The sequence below is a fragment of the Zeugodacus cucurbitae genome, chromosome 5 (genome assembly GCF_028554725.1).
Source record: "Zeugodacus cucurbitae isolate PBARC_wt_2022May chromosome 5, idZeuCucr1.2, whole genome shotgun sequence".
In the NCBI taxonomy this organism is placed as follows: domain Eukaryota; kingdom Metazoa; phylum Arthropoda; class Insecta; order Diptera; family Tephritidae; genus Zeugodacus; species Zeugodacus cucurbitae.
Window position 1 is genome coordinate 71,818,335 of NC_071670.1, and position 21,937 is coordinate 71,840,271.

The 21,937-nt window shown below is 34.8% G+C and overlaps 1 protein-coding gene across 3 annotated transcripts in view; it reads right to left on the reverse strand.

Annotated features, from left to right (window-relative positions):
• Positions 1 to 139: 139 nt before the first annotated feature.
• The window catches only part of LOC105217633 (neuronal acetylcholine receptor subunit alpha-7), a 66,984-nt gene continuing 45,186 nt past the window's right edge, over positions 140 to 21,937 (reverse strand). For all 3 annotated transcript variants that reach the window (XM_054230884.1, XM_054230885.1, XM_054230883.1), the window contains 6 exons: positions 13,710 to 13,819; positions 11,941 to 12,095; positions 11,533 to 11,649; positions 10,205 to 10,367; positions 8,818 to 8,961; positions 140 to 8,721 (listed from right to left, as the gene is read on the reverse strand). In XM_054230884.1, coding sequence (XP_054086859.1) covers positions 8,713 to 8,721; positions 8,818 to 8,961; positions 10,205 to 10,367; positions 11,533 to 11,649; positions 11,941 to 12,095; positions 13,710 to 13,819 — 698 coding nt within the window. In that variant the 3' untranslated portion in view covers positions 140 to 8,712. The remainder of the gene's footprint in view (positions 8,722 to 8,817; positions 8,962 to 10,204; positions 10,368 to 11,532; positions 11,650 to 11,940; positions 12,096 to 13,709; positions 13,820 to 21,937) is intronic.

Consider the following 21,937-nt stretch of genomic DNA (forward strand, 5'->3'; position numbering starts at 1 on the left):
ATTTTAATTTTCTAATTTTTACAACCATATTTGTTTATGCATTTGTTGTTAATACTTGGTTTGATTGTTGAATTTAATTTGCATTTTGTTTTGTTTTTTAATTCTTTGAGTTTTTAACTGTAAAGTTAATATTTTAGTAATTCTCTTTTATTCTTTCTTTCTCGTTTTTTATTCGAGTTTGGTGTTTTCTAAAATGTTCACTTAAGACTATTTCATAAAAACGTATTGTTGTGGTTTCGATTTTTATGCGATTGAGCTGTCGGATCGCAGGATAGCTGTTTCTTTCCTATTTAACAATCAGCGCAGTTTCGATTATGTATATTTGTAAGCGATTTTCTATGATGTTCCTTGATGGTCTTTAATTAATATATAAAAAAATAAGAAAAACAAAATGTTGAAACTTTAAATATTTCTAGAGATTAGAAAGTGTCACTGTGTTGGTATATATCGATTGGTAAGCAAATTTCCGAGCAAAGTCGCGAGTAGTGAAGTGCTCTGGCGGAGCAAAAGGACATGCCTTTAGAAAAAACACGTTTCGTGTTCCATTCCAGAAAGATATGCCTCAAGAATGACTTATTGAGACCCAAGATACAGCTTGTTATAAACTTGGGCTTCATCGAAGAAGGTAAGAAAGCGAGCGCGAACTGTTTCGGATTAGATGAGCATTGAAACACAAACGCCTGTAACACTTGTCAATGAAATTATATAGTACTAATTTGTATTGGAAAATAGGTTTTGAAAACAAAAAAATATTTTTTTTTAAATTTATTTTATGGGAATATTTTAGGAAATTGAAAATTTTTCTTTAATTACATAGGAATGCAAAATGACAATTATTATTTATGTTTTGTGATTTATATTCTTACATATATGTATGTATGTAGGTATATGGTTCGTAAGTTACTGAACAGCTTGTGTGTGCTTTTGCTTTGGATTTTCATATGCGATGTTGTTGTATTTTATTAGTTTTTCTTTATATACTTTTTCCTATGATGGCTTTAAAATGCTTCGTTTTTTCTTTTTGTTTTTGGTTTTGTATTTATTTCTTGTTGTTGTCTATTGTTTTTTTGTTAAAATTCTCGCTTACATATTTAATTTAGATATTTGCTTTACACAATTTTGTTGTTGTCATTTTGGGTTTTGCTTTGAATATTATAGTATACATACATACAAACTGTTGTAGCATTTTCGTTTCATAATCCGTTATTTAGCGTAATAATAATTAGTTAGTTTTTATTGTTTTTTTTTTTTTGTTTTTTTTTTTGTTTTAATAAGTGGTTTTAGACCAATTAGGTTAGGCAGAAAGCAGTTTGAAGCATTTAACCTATAGTATAGTATAGTGCTAGTATTCACATGCTTATTCTTATACTTACATATATTTACTTACATAAGAGTCCATACTTACTTATGTATGTATGTATGTTTGTATGGCTTAAGACTAGTTGTTAACAATTTGATGAAAACATAAGACGAAGGAAGTCTGCGAAGCGGCAATGCGTGGCATTAAAGTGAGTTGGATGAAGGGAGGTCGTCGAAACGCGATTGGCAAATGTGGAAACAAGTGTGTGTGTGTATGTATGTGTGTTGGCCAGTTAGCGCTTAAATATTGCGATTTTAAGTACTAGATTTTCTACACTTAAGTTATACGAAATTCACTCGCGCTTGTGTTATTTCTTCGTAGTCGCCAAATCTACGTAGTTGAAGAAGAAACCGAATTTAGTTGAGGTTCTTGGCATTCTACTTAATCTTTATATATACTTAAGTAATTTATTTACTTAATAGTTTTCTAAAAAATAAATGGAAATTCGTAGTTGGCCCTGCAATCGCTTCAGTACTTGCAGTGTTCTTTTTTACAAAAACAAAAATAAAATATTTTTATAAAATTGGTGCGTAGCTCCAAAGCCACGAAATAAATGGGAAACCTCTGTTTGAATTTGAACAAAACGATTGTCATTCATGCACAAAATGGCTTATTTTACGAAACACTATACTTATTTGGCTTAGAAAAAACAGTTGAATTAAACATGTAGACATATTGTCGCTGACGAATTTACTGTTTTCAGATATGTTTGTATATGTGTACGAACTTTAATTTATTTACTTATTTTTCAAGTTTTTAGCAATTACATTAAGCGATCTAACTTGTTAATGAAGAAAGCCATAAGAAAGCCACCCTTTCCAAATTAATATAAGTGCAGCTAAAATTAACAGTTCAACCAGTTCTACGGTAATTTAAATGAAATCTACTAATTCAACGGGCTTTTATTAGGCACCTTACATTGCGATCCAACGTTTCATGAATAAATTTGGTTCCGTTTAGAGACGGAACAGTGGTTGGGGCTTCGCGAATATATTCCACTTTAAGTGAATATAAACTACTTTTCAATTATGTTTTTATCTTGAAATTATTGATGAAAAAACGCAACAATTCAGGGTCATTGGAGAATTGAATTGTGGGGAGAGTTTTTTTTTTAATTTTCATTATTTTACTTGAATAATCAATAGTATCTCAATAGTACAGAAAAATAGTAATTTAATTTTGTTAGGTTATAAGGATTTTCGTCGAACTTTGTACATCATAACCAAAGAATGAACGAGACCAATCGACTGGACAATTGTTAGAATTTTTCATTTTTTATTATCTATGCATCGGTCTAGTCGTTCTTGAGTTATAAATAGTAAGATGGAGATGTTCCGGGTAGAGGAGACATCAAAACGAAAAAGACACTGTCAGCGGGTACCCGGTTTATGACAGGCAAAAATATTACTGGGAGGATGCAATACCAAAAGGTTTAGGATTCTAATAAACCTCGCAAGGAGTAAATTCTGGGTACTGGCGGGACTCTATATTGGATACTGTAATCTCAAGAAACGCCTATGTATAGAACTTGGTCTTGGTCTTATCGGATAGCTGCCACTTCTTTGCGGTTAAAGCGCGTAACACTTCGTAGGAGCAGGAGTTGTATTTTGGGCATACAACATTACGCTTAGCACTATACTGGATTATATCTGGACTAAAGGTTATACGAAATTCATTATTGGCTTCAGTACTAATCAAGGATATACACTTAAGAGAGGATGATGAACATCACGGAAATCTCAACCATTCGTAAGTTCAGTATTTGATTAATTGCTGGACATGGGTTATATAGTAGTTAGTAGTTAAGGAGTTTCCAAGTCGTGTTCTTTGAGATTTGCTAAACAAGTTAGACTAATAAAGGTTTGATGAACATTAGTCTCTTTTTAAATTGGTAGATTTGTATCTAAGGAAAAAATTGGGTTCTTATCAGCATGTACATATATGTGATAATCCTGCAGCAAAAGCTATAATCTTTCATTAATGACTTTTATCATTTCTCAGGGAATTACTTGGATAAAATGGAACTAGATATTACCAACGCACTCGCATTCTGAATATTTCACGAGATTTTCCCACTCGAGACTCGACTTATTTCCTACAGGGTGTAGTTGAGCAGATATGGAGGTCATTCAATGTTAAGTTAGTACGACCGAAATGTCAATAGTGGGTCCAGCAAAATATAAATTTATCGAAAGTGTCATACATAAATATTATTACCTATATATTCTATAGATTTTGTTGTTGTTGCGCCATAGCCGCAACTGTTTTCTAAGCAAGTGCGTGCTGTGATACATATATACTCTCTCGCCAAATTTAAAGCAAGTTTGCCAATCGAAATTAAAAACACTTCACGAATATTCTCTTTTGCTTACGTCTACGTATTTATTACTTATTTTTACTTATTACTCGCATAATGTACGTATGTATGTACTATACTCGTATATTATATTATTTGCTTTTGATTGCATATTATGCGCTTACGTTACGTCTATGTTACAATTTAATTTTAAGGAAGACCATTGTTTTCTCGCATTCAAATTCAACACATTGATTTGCACTGGTGAACGAGTACAATTTTGCTCAGTGTGTTATTGCTTTGTTTAAGTTTTTAATTCTTTTTATATACTATATACTATATACTATATATTTCTATATATGTATGTGTAGTATGTCTGTAGTACGCATATGTGTGTGTGTGTGTGTGCTGTGCAGGGAAGGAGATTAGCTCGCGTTTACGGTGGGGGGATATTTACAAACTCATAATTGGGGAGCTGGTGAAATGCTTCAGCTCAGCTCAGCAGTTAGCAGTGCTTGCCGTGTCTGTATGTATGTATGTACAAAGTGTGTTTGTGTGTTATTGCAATATTCTCGATTTAGTACTAGCTAATTGTCAGCTGCTCTAACTGCAACTAACGGTAATAGAAATCATAATAATTAGCGTGTCTAAACTAATGACTCGTTTCAACATGTACCGTTGCATTCATTCAAAGCGTTTATACTTACATACTTATATATATTTATGTATCATTTATTTCTGTGTTTGTGTTGAACCGTTAAAACTTGTGCATTATCATCTATTGACTGCGATTTGCCATATTTATTTTATATATATTATAATATATTTGTATATATATATATATCTAATGCTTGTATGCTAATGTAATTCTAGCGCTGTTGTTGCTCGCTCGTTTTCCAATTAGCTATATGTATATGCGTGTACCGTTATATGTACTTGTACGTATGTATGTTTGTTTGCTTGCAACGCTAACGCAACGTACTATGCGTACTATATATGGATGTGTGTATGTATTTGGCTATTTGGCTATTTGTTGTTTGTCGATACAAAAGCATGTCAATGTGACACAAATAATTTCCAATTCGCTATTTATATATAAATATGTATGTATATATTCGTAACTACAATATATGTATATGTATGTATGTGAGTGACTATGCGTATGGCATATGGTTTGCTGCGCCTATAACTATGCTAATGTTCAGTGAATAGAAATTTTATTGTTTATCGTTTTCCAATTCAAATGCAAAAATATTTGCCATTCATATGTGTGCGTGTGTGTATGTATGTATGCCTATCATTGTGAATTTTAATAGTTGGTTTAATAGAAATTTGTGTTTTATCCAGAATATCCAGAAAATAGAAAACTAAACGGAATACAGAGAGTCTGTGCGGGGCTGACAAGTGCTATAAATTCATGTGTTCATGTGCTTCTGCATCAATTACCCATAGACGTCTACATACGGAAAGTAGCATATTCTGCCATATAAATTAAGATCTTAGGTGGTTGGAACCAAAAGAACCAAAAGAGAAGAAACATAATGATGTTCTGAGGTAGCTCAAAACAAACGTTAATAAATCAGACTAAATTCTGCAAAAGTTGGACTTCAATAGTTGCTTCCAGGTGAGGATACCATCAAGCCGGGAATGGAGAAGAGGCTTAGTAGGGGAGGAGGAGACCATCTCAGTCTACAGGATACCAACGGTTCCAAAATGGACTACTGAGTAGGCTCGTGGGTATATTCCGATGACCTTGGCATCTACTTCTCTATTCGTCTACCAAACTCAGCGGCGCTCCTTGCCTTGTCGTCGCCAAAGATTAATTTCAGCGCAGTCAAAACTGCAAGAAGACATTGAGTTCGCAGGAAGATAAACTCCACACTCTAAACGAATCCGAGGCAGAGTTCAGGCAATGCCCGCTAGGGATCATCAAAAGGGCGCTCATTACTCAAATTGAACAATTAGCTGAGTACAAAGAACAGATATGACAAAACAAGAACTAGGGACTTATATAATAGGTCCAGGTAAATTATTTTCGGAGTACTTCATATAACGAGATATTGATCATTTGGAGAACATGTGATAAAAAAGGATATGCCGCGGCTGCGAAGAAGAGGGAATAAGGAAACAATTTTCCACTTTCTGTGTGAATGAAACGCAAATCCGATATACATAGTTCATTTAGAATCGAGCCCAGAATGGTGTAAGTAGGAACCTACCGTCTCCTGAAACTCTGAGTTTGTCTTTAGGCATAGTGTATCTTACTCTTTCGTTCGTGCATCCCAGAAGTGATAATCTAACCTAAAATATAAAAATTTTTATAAACACAAAATTTACTCGCGGAATATTTCCAATCAAATTTATAGCTGTTAAGATTTAGGCATACATACATTCCACATTCGTAAATCTATTGCCATTTGCAATGGTTTTCATGGTTTTCATTATGATTGCTTTAATTCAAGATTCCTAAGCGCACTCTCATGCGTTTCTACACTTAATTACTACTCATGTTTCGCTCGCTGTGATTTGTTTTGTTTTTTATTAAATATATATCTTAAGAGTTAGAGTCTACGCACGAAATTTGTTAACTTTTTGCTGTTTAAATTGCATCAAAACGTTTTGTAATATACAATTGGCTACGCATGTAATTCAACGACTTATTGCTATTTAATGCATCAACCGTAATTGTGTCTTAAACTCGTACATAAGTATATTGCCTAATGTCCTAATAATATTATATTTCAAATGTATTTAAGTGTTTTCAGTTTTCAGTTTTCTGTTTTCTGTTTTAATTTCTTTCAACTTTATTTATTGGTTTTTATGCTTTTTCGTTTTCTCTTTAATTATTTCAATTTATTACTTGTGTTCTCACAATTGTATTTGTTATTGTATTGTATGTATTGCATGTTTGTTTGTATATGGAGCATCATTATTCTCGTTAACAAGTTCTTAGGTAATATAATGTCTTCATACCTTTGTCTACTTTATAAAATAGTTAACTTTATACTTTCTCGATATTAAGTACAATAGATATATTAATTTATTTATTCTTCGCAGATTTCTCTATTTTGCGTCGTTGGCAACGGGTCGGGTTTATGTTCGGGTTCGGTTTGAGCATGAGTTGAGTGTTCTTACGAAGTAGGGGGAGGGTGCGGCATACTGCCGTTGCAGCAGCCGCACAGGTGTGAGCATTGTATGTATGTAATGTTAATTGCACTGACTCATAAATCTATAGCCTAAATAGTTCTGAAGCATTCTAGTAGATTTGCTGATACTTAGCAACTTTCACAAGCATGTTTGTATCATAGTTGGAAATATAACTGTGAATAGTTTGGAAATTTCCACATCTCTCTGCCTCATATACAGTTATTTGCGCATATTTTAAATTTTGTTTTTTCATTTTCATTTATCACATTCTCTATGCTCATAAATCCAAATAAAATTTGCAACTATAAGCCACTCGAAATCGGTTCAACGTCGAAATACAAGATTACTCCAACATTTGGTAGCTTATTATTGAGTTTTATCTTCATAGCAGGGGTCTCTGTTTCTTTGCGTCGATTTCGAGTTTGCTTTATAGTTGTATATTACATCCGTTACACATTTGAATTACACACACATATCTTATAGTGTATTTTTGACATATTTTTACATCCGAATTAAATTCCTCACGCACCATTTTACACCAGCAATTTTTTTACTTATCACAGCGAATTCTTATTCACTTTTAATTATTGCCGTTTTTTCTTATATCCAATTCAACTTAGTTCAAACAAAAGAGTGTCTAAGTATTTAAGAGGAAATAAAGAATGTAAAGAAAACAGAATGTGAACCAAACACCTTAGCACAGTACATCTTCTTAAAATCTGTCGATAATATTTAACCTCAAATACTATTATCTTCAAATACTCAGTATACTTTTTAGACCACGAAGGGTCTGAAAATGACATTTCTAGTTTCATTTCGAGAGCCTTTTTAGAAAAAACATGGAGGATCTTTTGGGATCCCAATCATCTCAGTAATCGTGAGGAAAATGTTAAGTGAGTTAGATGTAATTGAAGTTAAGACAGAACTTCTTCATTGAAATAATTGGTTTAGAAATATCCTATATGAGTAATGGTACAAGAGGTAAAGGATGACTACTCCTCGTGGACAACGTGACGGCACTCCATCTGGTATCGCAAAGGACCTAAATAGGTCTATGTGTGGCGTATTGGCCTAACAGTTTAACCTAGCCTAATCTAATGGTACAAGAAGGATCTACCGGGATGCAAAATCGTAAAAGTTACATATGTTTAAAGCGGTAGATCAGAAACACACGAAGTTCCTACTGACGCTTGATGGAACAAAATGTAGAAACATCGTCGGCATACTCACTGTCTGGTGGCGGGGTGCGCCTACAAGATGGGGAAAGGAAATGTCAAGGGCAAGGTACCAGAGAAACAATGGAACAACTCTTGTTTGCTTGTCCTGCAGAGTCACGGCTTCAGTGCTTTGGGGCTTCACAGTACGATAATCTGGAAGAGATCTCGTTAGCGAAACCACATCACCTTTTTAAATTCGCGTCAAAGGCAGGCGTTTTAAACGTTAACTTCTCATTGACTACGTGCCAGCACTCCATCTGGTATCGAAAATAACGAAAATCAGTCTATGTGTGGGTTTTTGACCTACCAGATTAATTTAACCTAATGGTAGTGTTATGTGTTTGGTTCACTCAGAAACTGAAAATAAAAAGCAAGACAAGTATGACTATCGTTATCTGTTATCATTTACTGCGTAAAACTAAGAATTGTTACAATTTCGGCATAAAATTACACTTTTTCTTTCGTTGACTGAGGCACATTTTGTTTTTGTTATTTGCATTTGTTTTTTGTTTTGCTACAAGTATTGCTGTTTTCGTACAAGTTGTTGAGGTTGAAAAACGCTCCGTTAACATTTCACATTGGAACATAAAAACGACGAGTAAGAGTTTCTTGATTGTAATCGTAGCTTTCTGCGTTGACGCCTGAACCAAAGGTTGGTACTGTAGTTGTCAGACTTTCGATGTTGACACAGATTATGGGAACTGTGTAAGAGAAGTTGCAAAATGAAATAATTTGTATCAGAATAAAGCAAAAGAAGGCATTTAGTCGGGTATATAGTCATTCGACGGAGTACTCACAATGAAATGTGGTGCAGAGAAGAGTACGGCCAGTGTGGCAATTATTGTGAACAGCGTGAAAATTATAAGGCACAAGCGATCAACTACCATCGCTGCGAATTTCCAATCGCGCGTTACATCGCCCGTTTCGTCCTCTTTCTTCAGCTGAAAGTGAAATTGGGAAGGAAAAAATATGATATAAGTTCAATATCGTTCTGAAAGAATTGTTGAAGTAAAATAAAAGAGCGCTTTATCTGCAGCCATACGCATGAGTTCTTTTATGCTGGCGATTAACCTCATGGAGGAGTTGCATAGTCATCATCAGGTTAAACCATATAAGTAAAGTAAACTTTAAATCGATAAAAAAATGATTTTTATAGGAGATGAGAATCGCTTTCAAATTCTTCAGTCTTCCTTACTCTACAATTCCATAATCAATATTGAAGTCATCTTAAATATTCAGCGCTTAACATTTGACAAATTCCTTGGAAATCTCTAAAGTATTGCTACTTATTCTTTGTCTGAATATGTGTAAGCACTAAACCAGATACCGTTGGCCCACAGCCACTCTTTGACACGAAAATTAGATTATCTTCACATGTGATGCAATGGATCTATTGAAATATTCATGATTTGACACATTGATAGCGTAAACAAAGCATCACATCTTCGAACTCAAACAAGGGTACGCGTTTGCCCCAGCGCTCACCACCAAATACCCTTTAGGAAAATGCAGAAATTTCAAAATCAAAGTAATGTCAAAAAAGTTGAGCCCGATGAAGAGAAAAAACTTTCTCATTTAACTCGGCAGGTCTATATATAGCGCTCGCATAATCTTTATCGTGATCACTGCCAGAGTCGCATTTTCAGATGTTGTCATCGGCGACGGGATATTGATAACTGTGGAAGCAATAAAGATTCTACTAATTTGAGTCAAATTTCAGATGGTATGTTCTCAATCAGTATTTTCTCGAACTTATTCCGGTTTAAGGAGTATAATATATCGTCTCAAATTTTGAAGTTAAATTTTCTCTGCATGGCATGCATACAGCTCTTCACGAAAACTCGACAGTCATCGTTTCACTGTGAAGCGAGGCGTGCTGCTACAAACTCATACACATGAAGGTGGCACTTGTGCTTCCTTGGCGCCCGCATGTCATTGCAAAATCGGTATCTCAGCGGCGTCAATCGTAAATCTTATGAATGACATCATTAGAATCGAAAACAATAGACTATCAATGAGAACCGTTATCTCATGTTGTGTGCGCTTCACTTGGCGACGCTCTGTGAGTGTCATACATTTTTGACACACCGGCGCACGTGGGGCACGCACCAGTATGTCACACGTTTGAAGGGGAGCCCAAGTGTCGTTAAGGACGGCAGATTGTTGTCAATTTATACGCCTCACCTGATCTGTGATCCATCGCAGTTCTTTAAGGATAAGCGCCAATTCATACTCGGCAGATGAGCTGAGGCAGGTGTGCGACATGGCCTCGTGCATCCGCGCATCGCCCACCGGGCCAACGGGGCCGACGGGGCCCACCGGACCGACGCTGCCGTCATCGCCTTGCCTGCAAATGGAAGTATATTAAAGATGCAAAGAAAACACAAATGTTCTACGTTCTACGGATGTGTGTTAAGGTGTACATGGGGTATTGTGTGTGCGGAATTTGTTGTTGGTTGCGAAAAGCGATGGAATATCAGTCACTGGTATACAAGCCCAATCAATACGGATTTCATTGACATTATTCGCATAAATTAAATTGCTTTTTGACTATGCAAACTACTTTGACTCTTCTATGATGCACTCTTCTTGTTAGCACAAATGAGAACATTAAATTGGCTTATGGGCGTGACATTACCTTTAGTTGAATGAACAAAATTGGACCGTACGAGGTATGCTGCAAATTTGCGAAGGTCCATATATTTTACAGTCAACTCAAACCTTCAAAAGATAAGTGTGTAAATTGTCGGCCGTCTGGTTCCCGGGATATAATATTTTGAGTAACATAGGTTTTGGTATATTGAAAAAAAAAAAACAGATAAAAAAGGGATTGGGTGTTAGTGTAACCCCATTCTTTGATACCAAAAAACAGGTTTTAAGAGTATTATCCGGTATTAATGTTACATTTGAATTCAAAAACCGTTATTAGACGAAATTGTGCGTCCATTACAATCAACTACAAGGACGGAAATCTTTATATCGTATATATAGGTGTTAAGTGAATATATGGACCAATTTTATATATTTATAAATCAACCGGAAGTTCAAACGTCCGCCTTTGACCCGTCATTAATGGATTTACCTTTTGTAAACGTATATGAAAAGAATCTAATGTAGTTTAAAAAGGAAGAGGCGTAGTTGTAGTGCTTTTTCGCCAATTTTCAAGTTGTAACATAAGGCTGTCAAAGGAGCAATGAGTGGAATAGGTTTACTTTTTCTCCTAAACTCTATATACATACATACATATACGCGATGTGTTCAAAAACTAACGGGAATTTAAAATTTTATTTGTTTTCTGTTATGTGGATATACGTGTATATTGAATAAAAATATATACGTCCTTCCGATTGGTTTAATATCGTATAAATGTTGAGTACATGGAACTTTATTAAAATTAGGTGAGCAATTAATATTTTCTGCTTAAATATTAAGAATTAATGAAATTGGCAAGTAATTTCTCTTTCTTTTCCGAGCCTACAGTGAACTCCAATACCAATTGCTTATGTACTTACCTATACATGGCGCGATAATAGGTCGGCTGATGGGGCAACGTGGCGCTGGCACAGCGATGGTTACAACGGAAGTCATCGTCAATATCCAGCACATTGGCGAGTAACGATTTCGATGATCTGCTTGCGAAAAAATTGCATTTGTACTGATTACTTTTACAAGTGCACAAATAGGTACATATAAGCATATTCACAGTTTGTGATTATTTATAATTCGTTAAAGATACAGAATACAGAATACCCCATTGAAAAAACTCAAAGATATCATTTCAATTTTACTTGACAAATGGTGACCCTATAAGTTCTAAATGGCATAATCACTTTGATTCGTACCAGTTATTTGTTCGATTCACCACTCCAAAAGGTTTGAGGAACCGAGTAGAGCAAGTATATTATCAAAAGAAGTCTTACCTTTCTTTCAGTTCGACATTCTGCATCTGGTGCTTTTTATCGCCGGCATTGGAGGAGCTCGATGACGACGGCGGTGGTGGGCATTCATAGCCGACCTGTCCCGGTCTTTGCATCCGCAATATGCAAGGTAACCAATAAAGGAATATTACTCTTATCTGGGGGTTTTGCAAGTGGTCGGTAGTAGTAGAGTACACAGCGAGTGTGAGAGAACGCGACAGCGATAGAAAGAGGGAGAGAGTAGTGTGCGGGTATTGACGGTTTAGTACAGTTTTGGTTTTAGTTATGCAGTTTTTGGTTTTTAGTTTAAGTTTCGGTTTTAATTTGGAATTGATTTTAATTTTGTTTTTTGTTTTTTGTTATTGTTGTAGTTGTTTTTGTTATTGCACATAGTAAGTGTTGCGGCAGCAAATGTATTGTGTGTGTGTGTAATTTCAATCAATTTGTTTGTTATTGTTTTTATTATTGTAATTGGTTTCGATATCAACTCAGTTATTTAGTTAGTTCGTTAATTTTTATTTGTTGTTTGTGTAGTTTCAAATGCATCCACACATGTATAGTTGTTGTTGTTTTCAGCCGATGGGTGTCGAATATTATTTCAAAAACGAAACACGTTCGGGCGCGCCAACGTTCGATCAGCAATAGAGTGATAGACAGAGATAGATAGACAAGGACAAGCATAGAGTATAGGCGGAAACATCGAGCACGAAATCGAGTACAGAGCGATTTAGCGATAGTGAGCGTTCACCAAGACACCAAGACACCAAGCGAAGCAGCCGTTGTAGCAGCAACAAACAACAGTGGCAAGACAGCCGGCAGCAGCAGCGTTTGGGGCCGAGAAAGCGTCGAAGATGTTTTGGAAATTTTTTGATTATTAACATTTTATGTTTTTACAAATAAGATTTCATATTTACAGCTATGTACGAGTATAGTAAAGTACTAAATAGTAAGTTCCAGAAAAAGTCTTGCGTATAATAATGAAAAAAAAAATGTTCTAAAGCTGTTGAGGCAACATTGTGAATGCATTGAAAACTGTTCGTAAGAAATTTGCCAAAGCGCAGAAAACAACAAAAACAAAAGAAAGAAGTAATCATGACTTGTAGCAAGCAAAATTTCGAGTTTTAATTACATTCGGCGGTGTGTGTGTGTGTGTGTGTGGAGATGTGTGTATGTGTTGCAGGCAGATTCGTGTGTTTTGTAACGGTGTTTGGTGTTGCGTTCTGTTTGCGCATGCAATTTCGAAAGTAGACTTGCGTTTGATTTTGGAGTGGAATGCCTTAAAAATATGTGAATTATTTGAATAAAAACGCCGGAGTATAAAACAATGCATTTTCCCAGTTCACTTAAGGGGCATCAGTGCCGTTAGGTGAGGTTAGCGCGAGGCGCTTTTTCGAACAGAACTAAGCACTCAAGCGAGAATTCAAGGTGTGGTGTATGTATGTATGTATGTATGTTACAAAATTGAAATTGTTTTATATAGAAATATGCGCTTCTCCAGTGGAGACTCACAGAGCCGGTGTTAAGCGTGGTTTCATACCGCATATACGAGTATGTTTGTGTGTGTGGATTATTTTTGCTATTTTTTTGTATAAATGTGTGTGTGTGGCTATGTTGCTTGAGTATAATGCAAGTGTATGTGTGTGGCGTGTGTGTAGCATTTTGCACTATTGTATTGTAGTATTGTAGTAAATATATAAATGTTAAAAAACAAGTGAAAAATTTAAATCAAAAAAATTGGTTTACTGTTTGAATTGATTTGCATATAATATTACCCATTCACTCATTTCATGCGTATCTGGATTTCTATGATGATAATTGAGGATAAGTATGGTTGACACAACTGATGAGGCCACCATAAACATAATGCAATTGAAATAAGTTCCTAGAAGGACACAAAAATTACACAAATATTGTACGTACGTTTGTGTGCGAGTGTGTTTGTTTGTTAACTGTATGTATGCAGCGGCGCATACACAATAAGTACATAGTGGCAACGCCACACATTCGCATATGCAGCGTCCATTACTATGCGGCGCGGCGTTTGCGTGCCGCATATGCAAATGTGTGGTATGGTTGTTGGCTTTTCATTCAATTTGCAACTCTGTGCACAAATTGTATTTGCAAAAATTTCGATTTTCATCGTCGCATTTTTATGTGAGTATGTGCGCGTTACTTTGACTTTAACGCGATTTATTACTTTAGTTTCGTTAAGTTTAGACATTTTGCGCCAACATGTTTGACCGGTTAAGCGCATAACGGTACTTTCGAATTATACATAAAAATATGTGTATATACAAAGTTATTTAATTGTGCATTAAAAGTTTTGAGTTTTGAGTTTTGAGTTTTGACTTTTTTAATTCGACATTTTTCATCTTGAACACTTGAGTCGGCGAAATTGATTGTGTGAAGAGCGGAATCGAAAGAAAGACGTACAATATAAAAAAATATTTGAACACAGAGGAAGAGTTGATTTGTGGCCTCAGCAGGAAGCACGAAGATCCTTATCCAAGTTTATGGTACGTAGCTATAGTGGAAGTCGGTCGACGAATTTAGGCTCTATGCCATATTTGTCGATTCATTCGAGCATGTACCATATATTACCTCTATATCTAATTATAACGTGGTGCCTATTCTGGCTAGTTCATTTCCTTCACAGGTAACTTGAATATCGCTCAATCATGATCTCAAGGCAATATTTCACTATCTGCGAATATACCTTAGAGAATTTACTGGTTTCAAAGTCAAGTACAAGGTTTTCCTTACTCTTCCTAAGATTGGTGTCTTGGAGCTACGATTTGGTGTCATTAGGCTTCCTTAGGGGTCACCTTTTTGTCAGTATTAATGGCTTAAGAGTCTGAGGCTTAAGAAATAAGTTTTACGTAGTTATAAATCCAATAATAATTCATAAATAATAATAAAAAATCTTTTTAAAAACAATAAAATATGTTATGCTTTTTCCAACTCTGTTTGAAAGACATGTTCCTGAACTATCGGTTATCAATTTGGGTTCAAAATATGGATACTGAAACAAAATCCAAACAATTTATTTTTTTAGGCAATTTATTGCCACTTCACACAATCAGTATTCGGCAAAAGTCATTCGTTTATTTTTTGTTTCAATTTGAATGCCATTTGCTTTGTTGGCCGAGCTTTCGTTTAATTCTTTTACTTAGAAAAATACGCAAAGTTTACTTGAAATGAGAAAAATATATATCGAAATCGTGACAAAGTAGGAGCAAAAACACTTCGTGAACAAATTATGGAAAAAAACTGATTTAGTATATTACACAAACTGCATTGTTGTACGAATATTATTCATAGCATAAATATAGAAAACTTGTATTAATTAAAGCATTTAAAAGTAAACAATACATATCACATATTATTAATAATTAATCAATTAATCTATCTTACAGCACGAGAAAAAAAGTTCTTTATTTACTGGATACAAAAAATAAAACCTAATTCCTGCGTTCGGATTGGTGCGTTACTGCGCGATCGCAACCTCAGAACAACAATTGCCCACTTCTGACCTAAGCAAGACAAGTAACTGTAACTGTGTGATTGGGTGGCCCGAAATCCCAACACCAGCAACAACTTGAGGCCCAGTTCAAGCGACAGCGTGAAACTGCCGAACTAAATACGATCTCCTGCGGTTTGTGTTTGTCTCACGGGTTTCTCGTGCCAAGTGTGCATTCGTTGTTGACGAAGTACACACTCGTGCACTCGCGCGATGGAGTAGCAATCTGACGCTGTCGTTGACTTGAACCTGGCATTGTTGCATGCATTTTTCAACCCTTCTTTTATCACCGTTCGTCCGTGATATGTTGAATTAAACTGTGCACAACCAATTATCCGCAATCATCATGCTTTGCAATGACCGTTATTGTAACGGTTTTCTTTTGTTTCATGTTCATCATTCATTTTTGCGTATGGATCATTTTGGTAATACGAGTAGTTAGCTTGTCAGTGGTTTCGGGGGGGTTATGGAGTAGAGTACATAGAGTGGTGGCAAGAGGGGCGAGCAATAGTCTAAGGTTTGAGTACTAAAATTTAGTTGTGGAATCTTATTTGGAATATGTTTTTAGCTTAGCTTGTTTGTTTGAATTGTTTTTTCTTTTGCTCCTTTTTCGTGGGAAGTGGGATTTGTGAAAATGACTTGAAGTCTTCATTGTTGTTGTTGTTTCGGTGAGACGGTATACTGATTTGGTTGAAATGGAAAGTTGTTGAATATTTAAGATGGTGTGACATGTGGGTGGTAAGAAACTACGAGGAGGCATTTGAAATGCTTAAAAACAATTGACGGCTGTGAATGTTGTTGTTGTAATTGTGTGGTTGTGACTTCGCAACTAAGGTGACTTCGTTACACAGCTAAGATTAAGATTAAACATGTATTTACGCACTCACAATGATTTCGATTAGAATTATTCCATTCCATTAATTTGTTAGTGAATTCTATGGATTATCGCTACTACTTTATATAAGTATAGTATAAAAAATATATATTTGATTTTTAATTTTAGGATTACGAGTATTGTGGGACTTTTTGCACACTAACTAACATTTCAAATCTAATTAACGACTGATTAATTGCTTTTTTTACACCGTTTATTTTATATTTACTACATTGAAGGCTGTTCCAAATGTTCAAGATTATGTGGAATAAATGTTGAATCCGGAATGATTTACTGGCGTTTCGAAATCTCTTGAGTTTTGAAATGGTTGCGAAAATTAATGTAAAAAATTTTAGATTGAGTTCAAGGATATTATTTCTTAAAAAGCTCTCTTTATTATAAATTTATTCGAAATTAACTAATTAGCTTCACTAATCATAATAATATAAAATATACAAAATTTTTTGAAATGTGAGAAAATTGAGCGTATTCTCTCAAGAACACAACCGTCTCCGAACCTTTCATAACTTTGGAACACCCTTCATACTGGTCATTTAATGTAAGGAATTTAACGGTTGTTGGATATTAATGAAATAGAAATGTTCTGTTATCGAAAAATATAATAATAAACTTGTCTTAATTCATTGTTTAAAATTTAATGTTTAATTGTTTCAAAATTTACACTTTGAAAGGAACTGCCATGAAAAAAAGACATCTACGGTCCTCAAAGGTCCAGATATTGCTAGTCTAGTTGCTGATAGTTGGCTATAAATACTAATCCACAAGTGTTTTATCTGATTCAGATCAATTGAAAAATCGAAGAGCGACAATTTGACCATTTCTATTCGCATTAATTTCCAACAATGCTTCTTAATTGGTTTAATTATTTGAATTTATTTACAAATTTACACGCATATTTACAAGTTGTGATTTTATATTCATTTTCATTAACATTTAATTGTTTACACTTATTTATTTTTAATAACAAACTTAACAAAAAAAAAAAAAAAAACCATTCGTTGCTGCTATTAATTTAATTGAAAATATTTACTTCGAAATGGAAATTATATGAAAATGTGAATTTAAGAAATCGCAAACGGCAACGAATGAATCGGAGGAGAGTTCGAAATGCGCAGCGATTTGTATGGTTCGTGTATGATACAGCGCAGAAAGGCGGGTGAAGAGTGATGCCAGAGTGATATAAAAAGTGAAATGCGGGGTGAATAAATAATTGCAGTGGGAAATCGATATAAAACAAATTAAACAATTTATTACACAAAAAAGCGCTTTCTTCACAAATCACATAAGTAGCAGCAATTGAAGTGATCGAAGAGTCAAATGAAAAATATTAACATATTTATATGGAAATATGCAGCAAATCGGATCAAAGCATTATTAAATATTATACAAATACGTATACGAGTTGTTAGCAAGCGCAATGGCACTGGAGTAGTAAGTGATTGATGTGAAAGTATGACGCGTCACTCGTACACTCATGTTTTATAAGTATAACAAGTAAGGAAAGGCTAAGTTCGGGTGTAATCGAAGGCTTTATACTCTCGCAATTTATTTAACTTTATTAATATTTTATAATACACAATTTGGCCCACATATTCGTCATATATATTGTATAAAGTCCATTGAAAGTTGGAAACCCTAATATTAGGCTAGAAGCACCGAGGTCCTCATGTTCAATATATGTGGCCTTGAAAACCTATGGTCCGATTTCGGCGATTTTTAGAATGGGTTGTGAAGCGATTTGGCTAATTTTCACAACATATCATTGGGATGTAAGGAAACTATTACAAACCAAGTTTCATTGAAATCGGTCGAGCATTTGCTGAGATATGGTTTTTGACCCACAAGTGGGCGACGCCACGCCCATTTTCCATTTTGTAAAAAAAATATGAGTGTAGCTTCCATCTGCCATTTCTTATGTGAAATTTAGTGTTTCTAACGTTTTTGGGTAGGGAGTTAACCCACTTTTAATAATTTTCAACCTAACCTTTGTATGGGAGGGGGCGTGGTTATTATCCGATTTCTGTCATTTTTGGACTGTATAAGGAAATGGCTAAAAAAACGACTGCAGAAAGTTTGGTTTATATAGCTCTATTGGTTTGCGAGATATATACAAAAAACCGATTTTGCTCATTTTCGAAAGCAACCTTCCTATGGTGCCAAGAAATAAGTGTGGCAAGTTTCATTAAGATATCTTAATTTTTACTCAAGTTACAGCTTGCACAGACGGACTCTATATCCAACTCGTTTAGTTTTGGGTGTTACAAACAGCCGTTATGTGAACAAAACTATAATACTCTCTTTAGCAACATTTGTTGCGAGAGCATAAAAAGTAAAGAAGGGCTAAGTTCGGGTGTAATCGAAGGCTTTATACTATCGTAATTTATGTATTTAATGTTATTAAGATAAGACAAAATTTGACCATATATTCGTCTTAAAGTCCACTAAAAAAACGAAAATAGTTATATATAGTATATGAAGGGTGGACCGATTTCAACTTTTTTTGCTAGCTACATTATATCCAATATTTTACGTTTAGTTAATTTTGCTAAGATATATCACATATTAACTGATAATGCGGTAAGTCCTTACCAACCTTCTAATGGTGCCAAGGAAAAAGTGTATCGATGTTAATCAATTAATTTTAATTTTTACTGAAGGTATCGCCAGCATGCTTGGATAGACGTACAAACAGACATCCGTATTTCAACTCTACTCGTCACCCTGATCACTTTGGTATACATAACCCTACTCTGTGCAACATGTTGCGAGAGTATAAAAACCTGAAAGAGATATTAAATTTATCGATTTGGAAAAACAAACACATACAAACAAGTTTTCGCATCAACCGATGACAAATTAGGGTTTGCTTCAAGAAAATTTCAGATATCTTCATATTTGTATATTCTCAAGTGATAAAACTTCTGATGCTTCAGGCCCTTAACTTGCAAAAATATTCTTTGGAAAGGTCTTTGCGGTAAAGTTGGAAAATGTTGTTAAAGAACTTAATTTGAGCAACAGGCAGAATATGGGCGAGAAGATTATTTACAAGGCATAATTGCATTTAATTTCCTCTAGGCATTCGCCTTTGCTAAAATCATAGATCGGTTGCTAAAACTGTCTCTCCTAAGTGGATGTTCGCACCATCCAAACTGTCATTGAAAGTCTCCAATGAAATGAATTAAATGATTTATTTCAGCAAGCAAAGCGAGTAGTTTTTCTGAAGATTGTTGCTGATTTAAAGGATATGCTTTATTCGGAAATATGAGAAATATTCAACAATGTCCACAATTAACCGATTTCTCTCATTACGTGGATCTGTAATCTTTTGTGAAAACTGTTTGCGAAAACTTGCTTGCATAGGCTTTAAAAGCAAAAACTAATATTTTTAGAAATAATTTGTATGTTATTGAAGTAACTCGTTTTACTTCTCCAGTGCCGCAGTAGAAAGGGAAGCAAGATTTTAAGAAGAAGAAGAAGAAGATGATGAAAAAGCAAGAAGAACAAGAATACGAATATGTGAAAAAAGTAAATTGGCAAAAAACATACAAGAAAGGCGCAGGCGGAAAGTAAACGAAAGCGAAAAAGAACGCCACCAAAATGCTGGCGGCTCAAGCGCTTCCGGTTTGTGGGCACACACTTTCGTTCACTTGCAAGTCACTACTACTGTTCTTTTGCCACACCTTGAGCGCTTTCTACAATGTCTTTCGAATTTTCAAAGAATTTTATTGTTGTGCATTTGCATTACAGTTATTTGCATTACATTTAACTACTACTTTAAATACTCCGATTCTTCGATTTATTTTGTTATTGTTATTGTTGTTGTTGTTGTCTAAGCGCATTTGTGTTTTGCTGTGCAGACCAACAAGAACGTTTTTTCTCTCACATTATGTTTCTCTCACACTGTGTGTGTTGCCAAAGGCGCACACAAACACCTTTTTGCTTGTTTATTTATTTATTTTTTTTTTGTTTTTAATTTTTATTGTTATTTAGTTTTGTGTGTTTAGCGCATGTTTTCCGTTTGTAGCAGCATATTATGTTGCTCTTAAATGCCGTTACTCATTTTAGTTTTGTGTTTTTTTGTGTATTCGACTACTACGTGTTCGACTATTTGCATTTGGGTTAAGGATTAAAGTGTACAGAACACAAACATTTACGTGTTTTTGTTTTTGTTGTTTTTTAACATTACTGTTTTGCTTTGTTCGCCATACCAGTCCTCTTTGGTTTGCGGATATTTTAGTTGGATAAATTTGCGGCAATGTGCAAGTACATGTGCATGTGTGTCGTGGTGTGTGTGTGCGTGCGGGCGTGTTTATGCTGTGGCAAACATGTTAGTTCTTATTTAAATTTATTGTATTTATTTGCTTTTGCTATTGTTTTTGGCCTTTTTTGTGTTGCTGTTGTTTATTGCATTCCATAAATAAAGTGCTTATTGGTGTTGGCGTGTCGTGCGTCGGTGCGGCGGGGCGTATGAGCAACATTTGCTGCTTGTGTGCTGTGTGTGTGTGTGTGTGTGTGGGTGAGGCAAATAATTTTTAGTTTGTGTCTGGTTTAGGTACACGTGTGGGTGCTTTTGTATATGTTAGTGTGTGGGAGTGTGTGTTGTTGTTGTTGTGTTAGCTAGCGCTGTTCATTCCATTTCAAATGTTTGTTCTCTATTTACATATTTTACTGGCAAGCATTTACATTTGTGTCTGTTTTTGTTTTTTATTTAGTCTGAAAGGCTGCTTTTTCTAATTTGAAACAATGTGTCTTGTTTGCTTTGAGGCTGAGCAAAGTATGTACATATATGTTGTTGTTGTTATTTTTAAACCAGAAAACTAAATATTTGCGCAAAAATATTTGCTTTTGAGTAGTTTCTACTGTTTTCGTGTGTTGCATTCATTGCATTGCATTGCATTGCATTTGCTCAAATCACTAAATGTTGCAAAAAACGAATGAAACTAGTGAAAACAATAGCAACAACAAATAAAGCATGGCGACATGCAACTAAATGAGAAACAATGCAAATTACATGTTTGGCTGGTTGTATATATGTATATGCATGAGAATATATGTGGGTGTGTGTGTGTGTGTGTTAAGAGCAAGCAAACTACGTGTCTTCAGCACAAATGCGTTGACGATGCTATGAATGTTGGCAACATTTTTTATGGATTTTTATGGATTCCACTGAATTTTATGCTTTGTTTGTTATATACAATGTGTGTCTAGGTATGTATGTATGTACATATGCAGATACGATTTTAGACTGATTTATGGCAATGCATCGAAAGCAGCGTGTTCTAAATGTCATAACTGACTCATTGTTGTTGTGGTGTATGTGGAGAGGGATTTGCAATTGGTGAAAGAGGCATCGGAAAATATTATTTTCAAAATATAAAGGAATGAAATTCGGTTTTCTAAATTGTGAGTGAAATAGTAAAAATGGACATGTGTTTATGTACAGTAGTGTATGAAAAAATTGAATCCAGTTAAATGGTGTTTATGCGAGCAAAGGCAATCATACTAAAATAGTACTACTTGATATCTGATTTGAGTTATTCTTGCTTTATTTTGTGGCTTATTTACAATACTTGGGTACTGGCGAG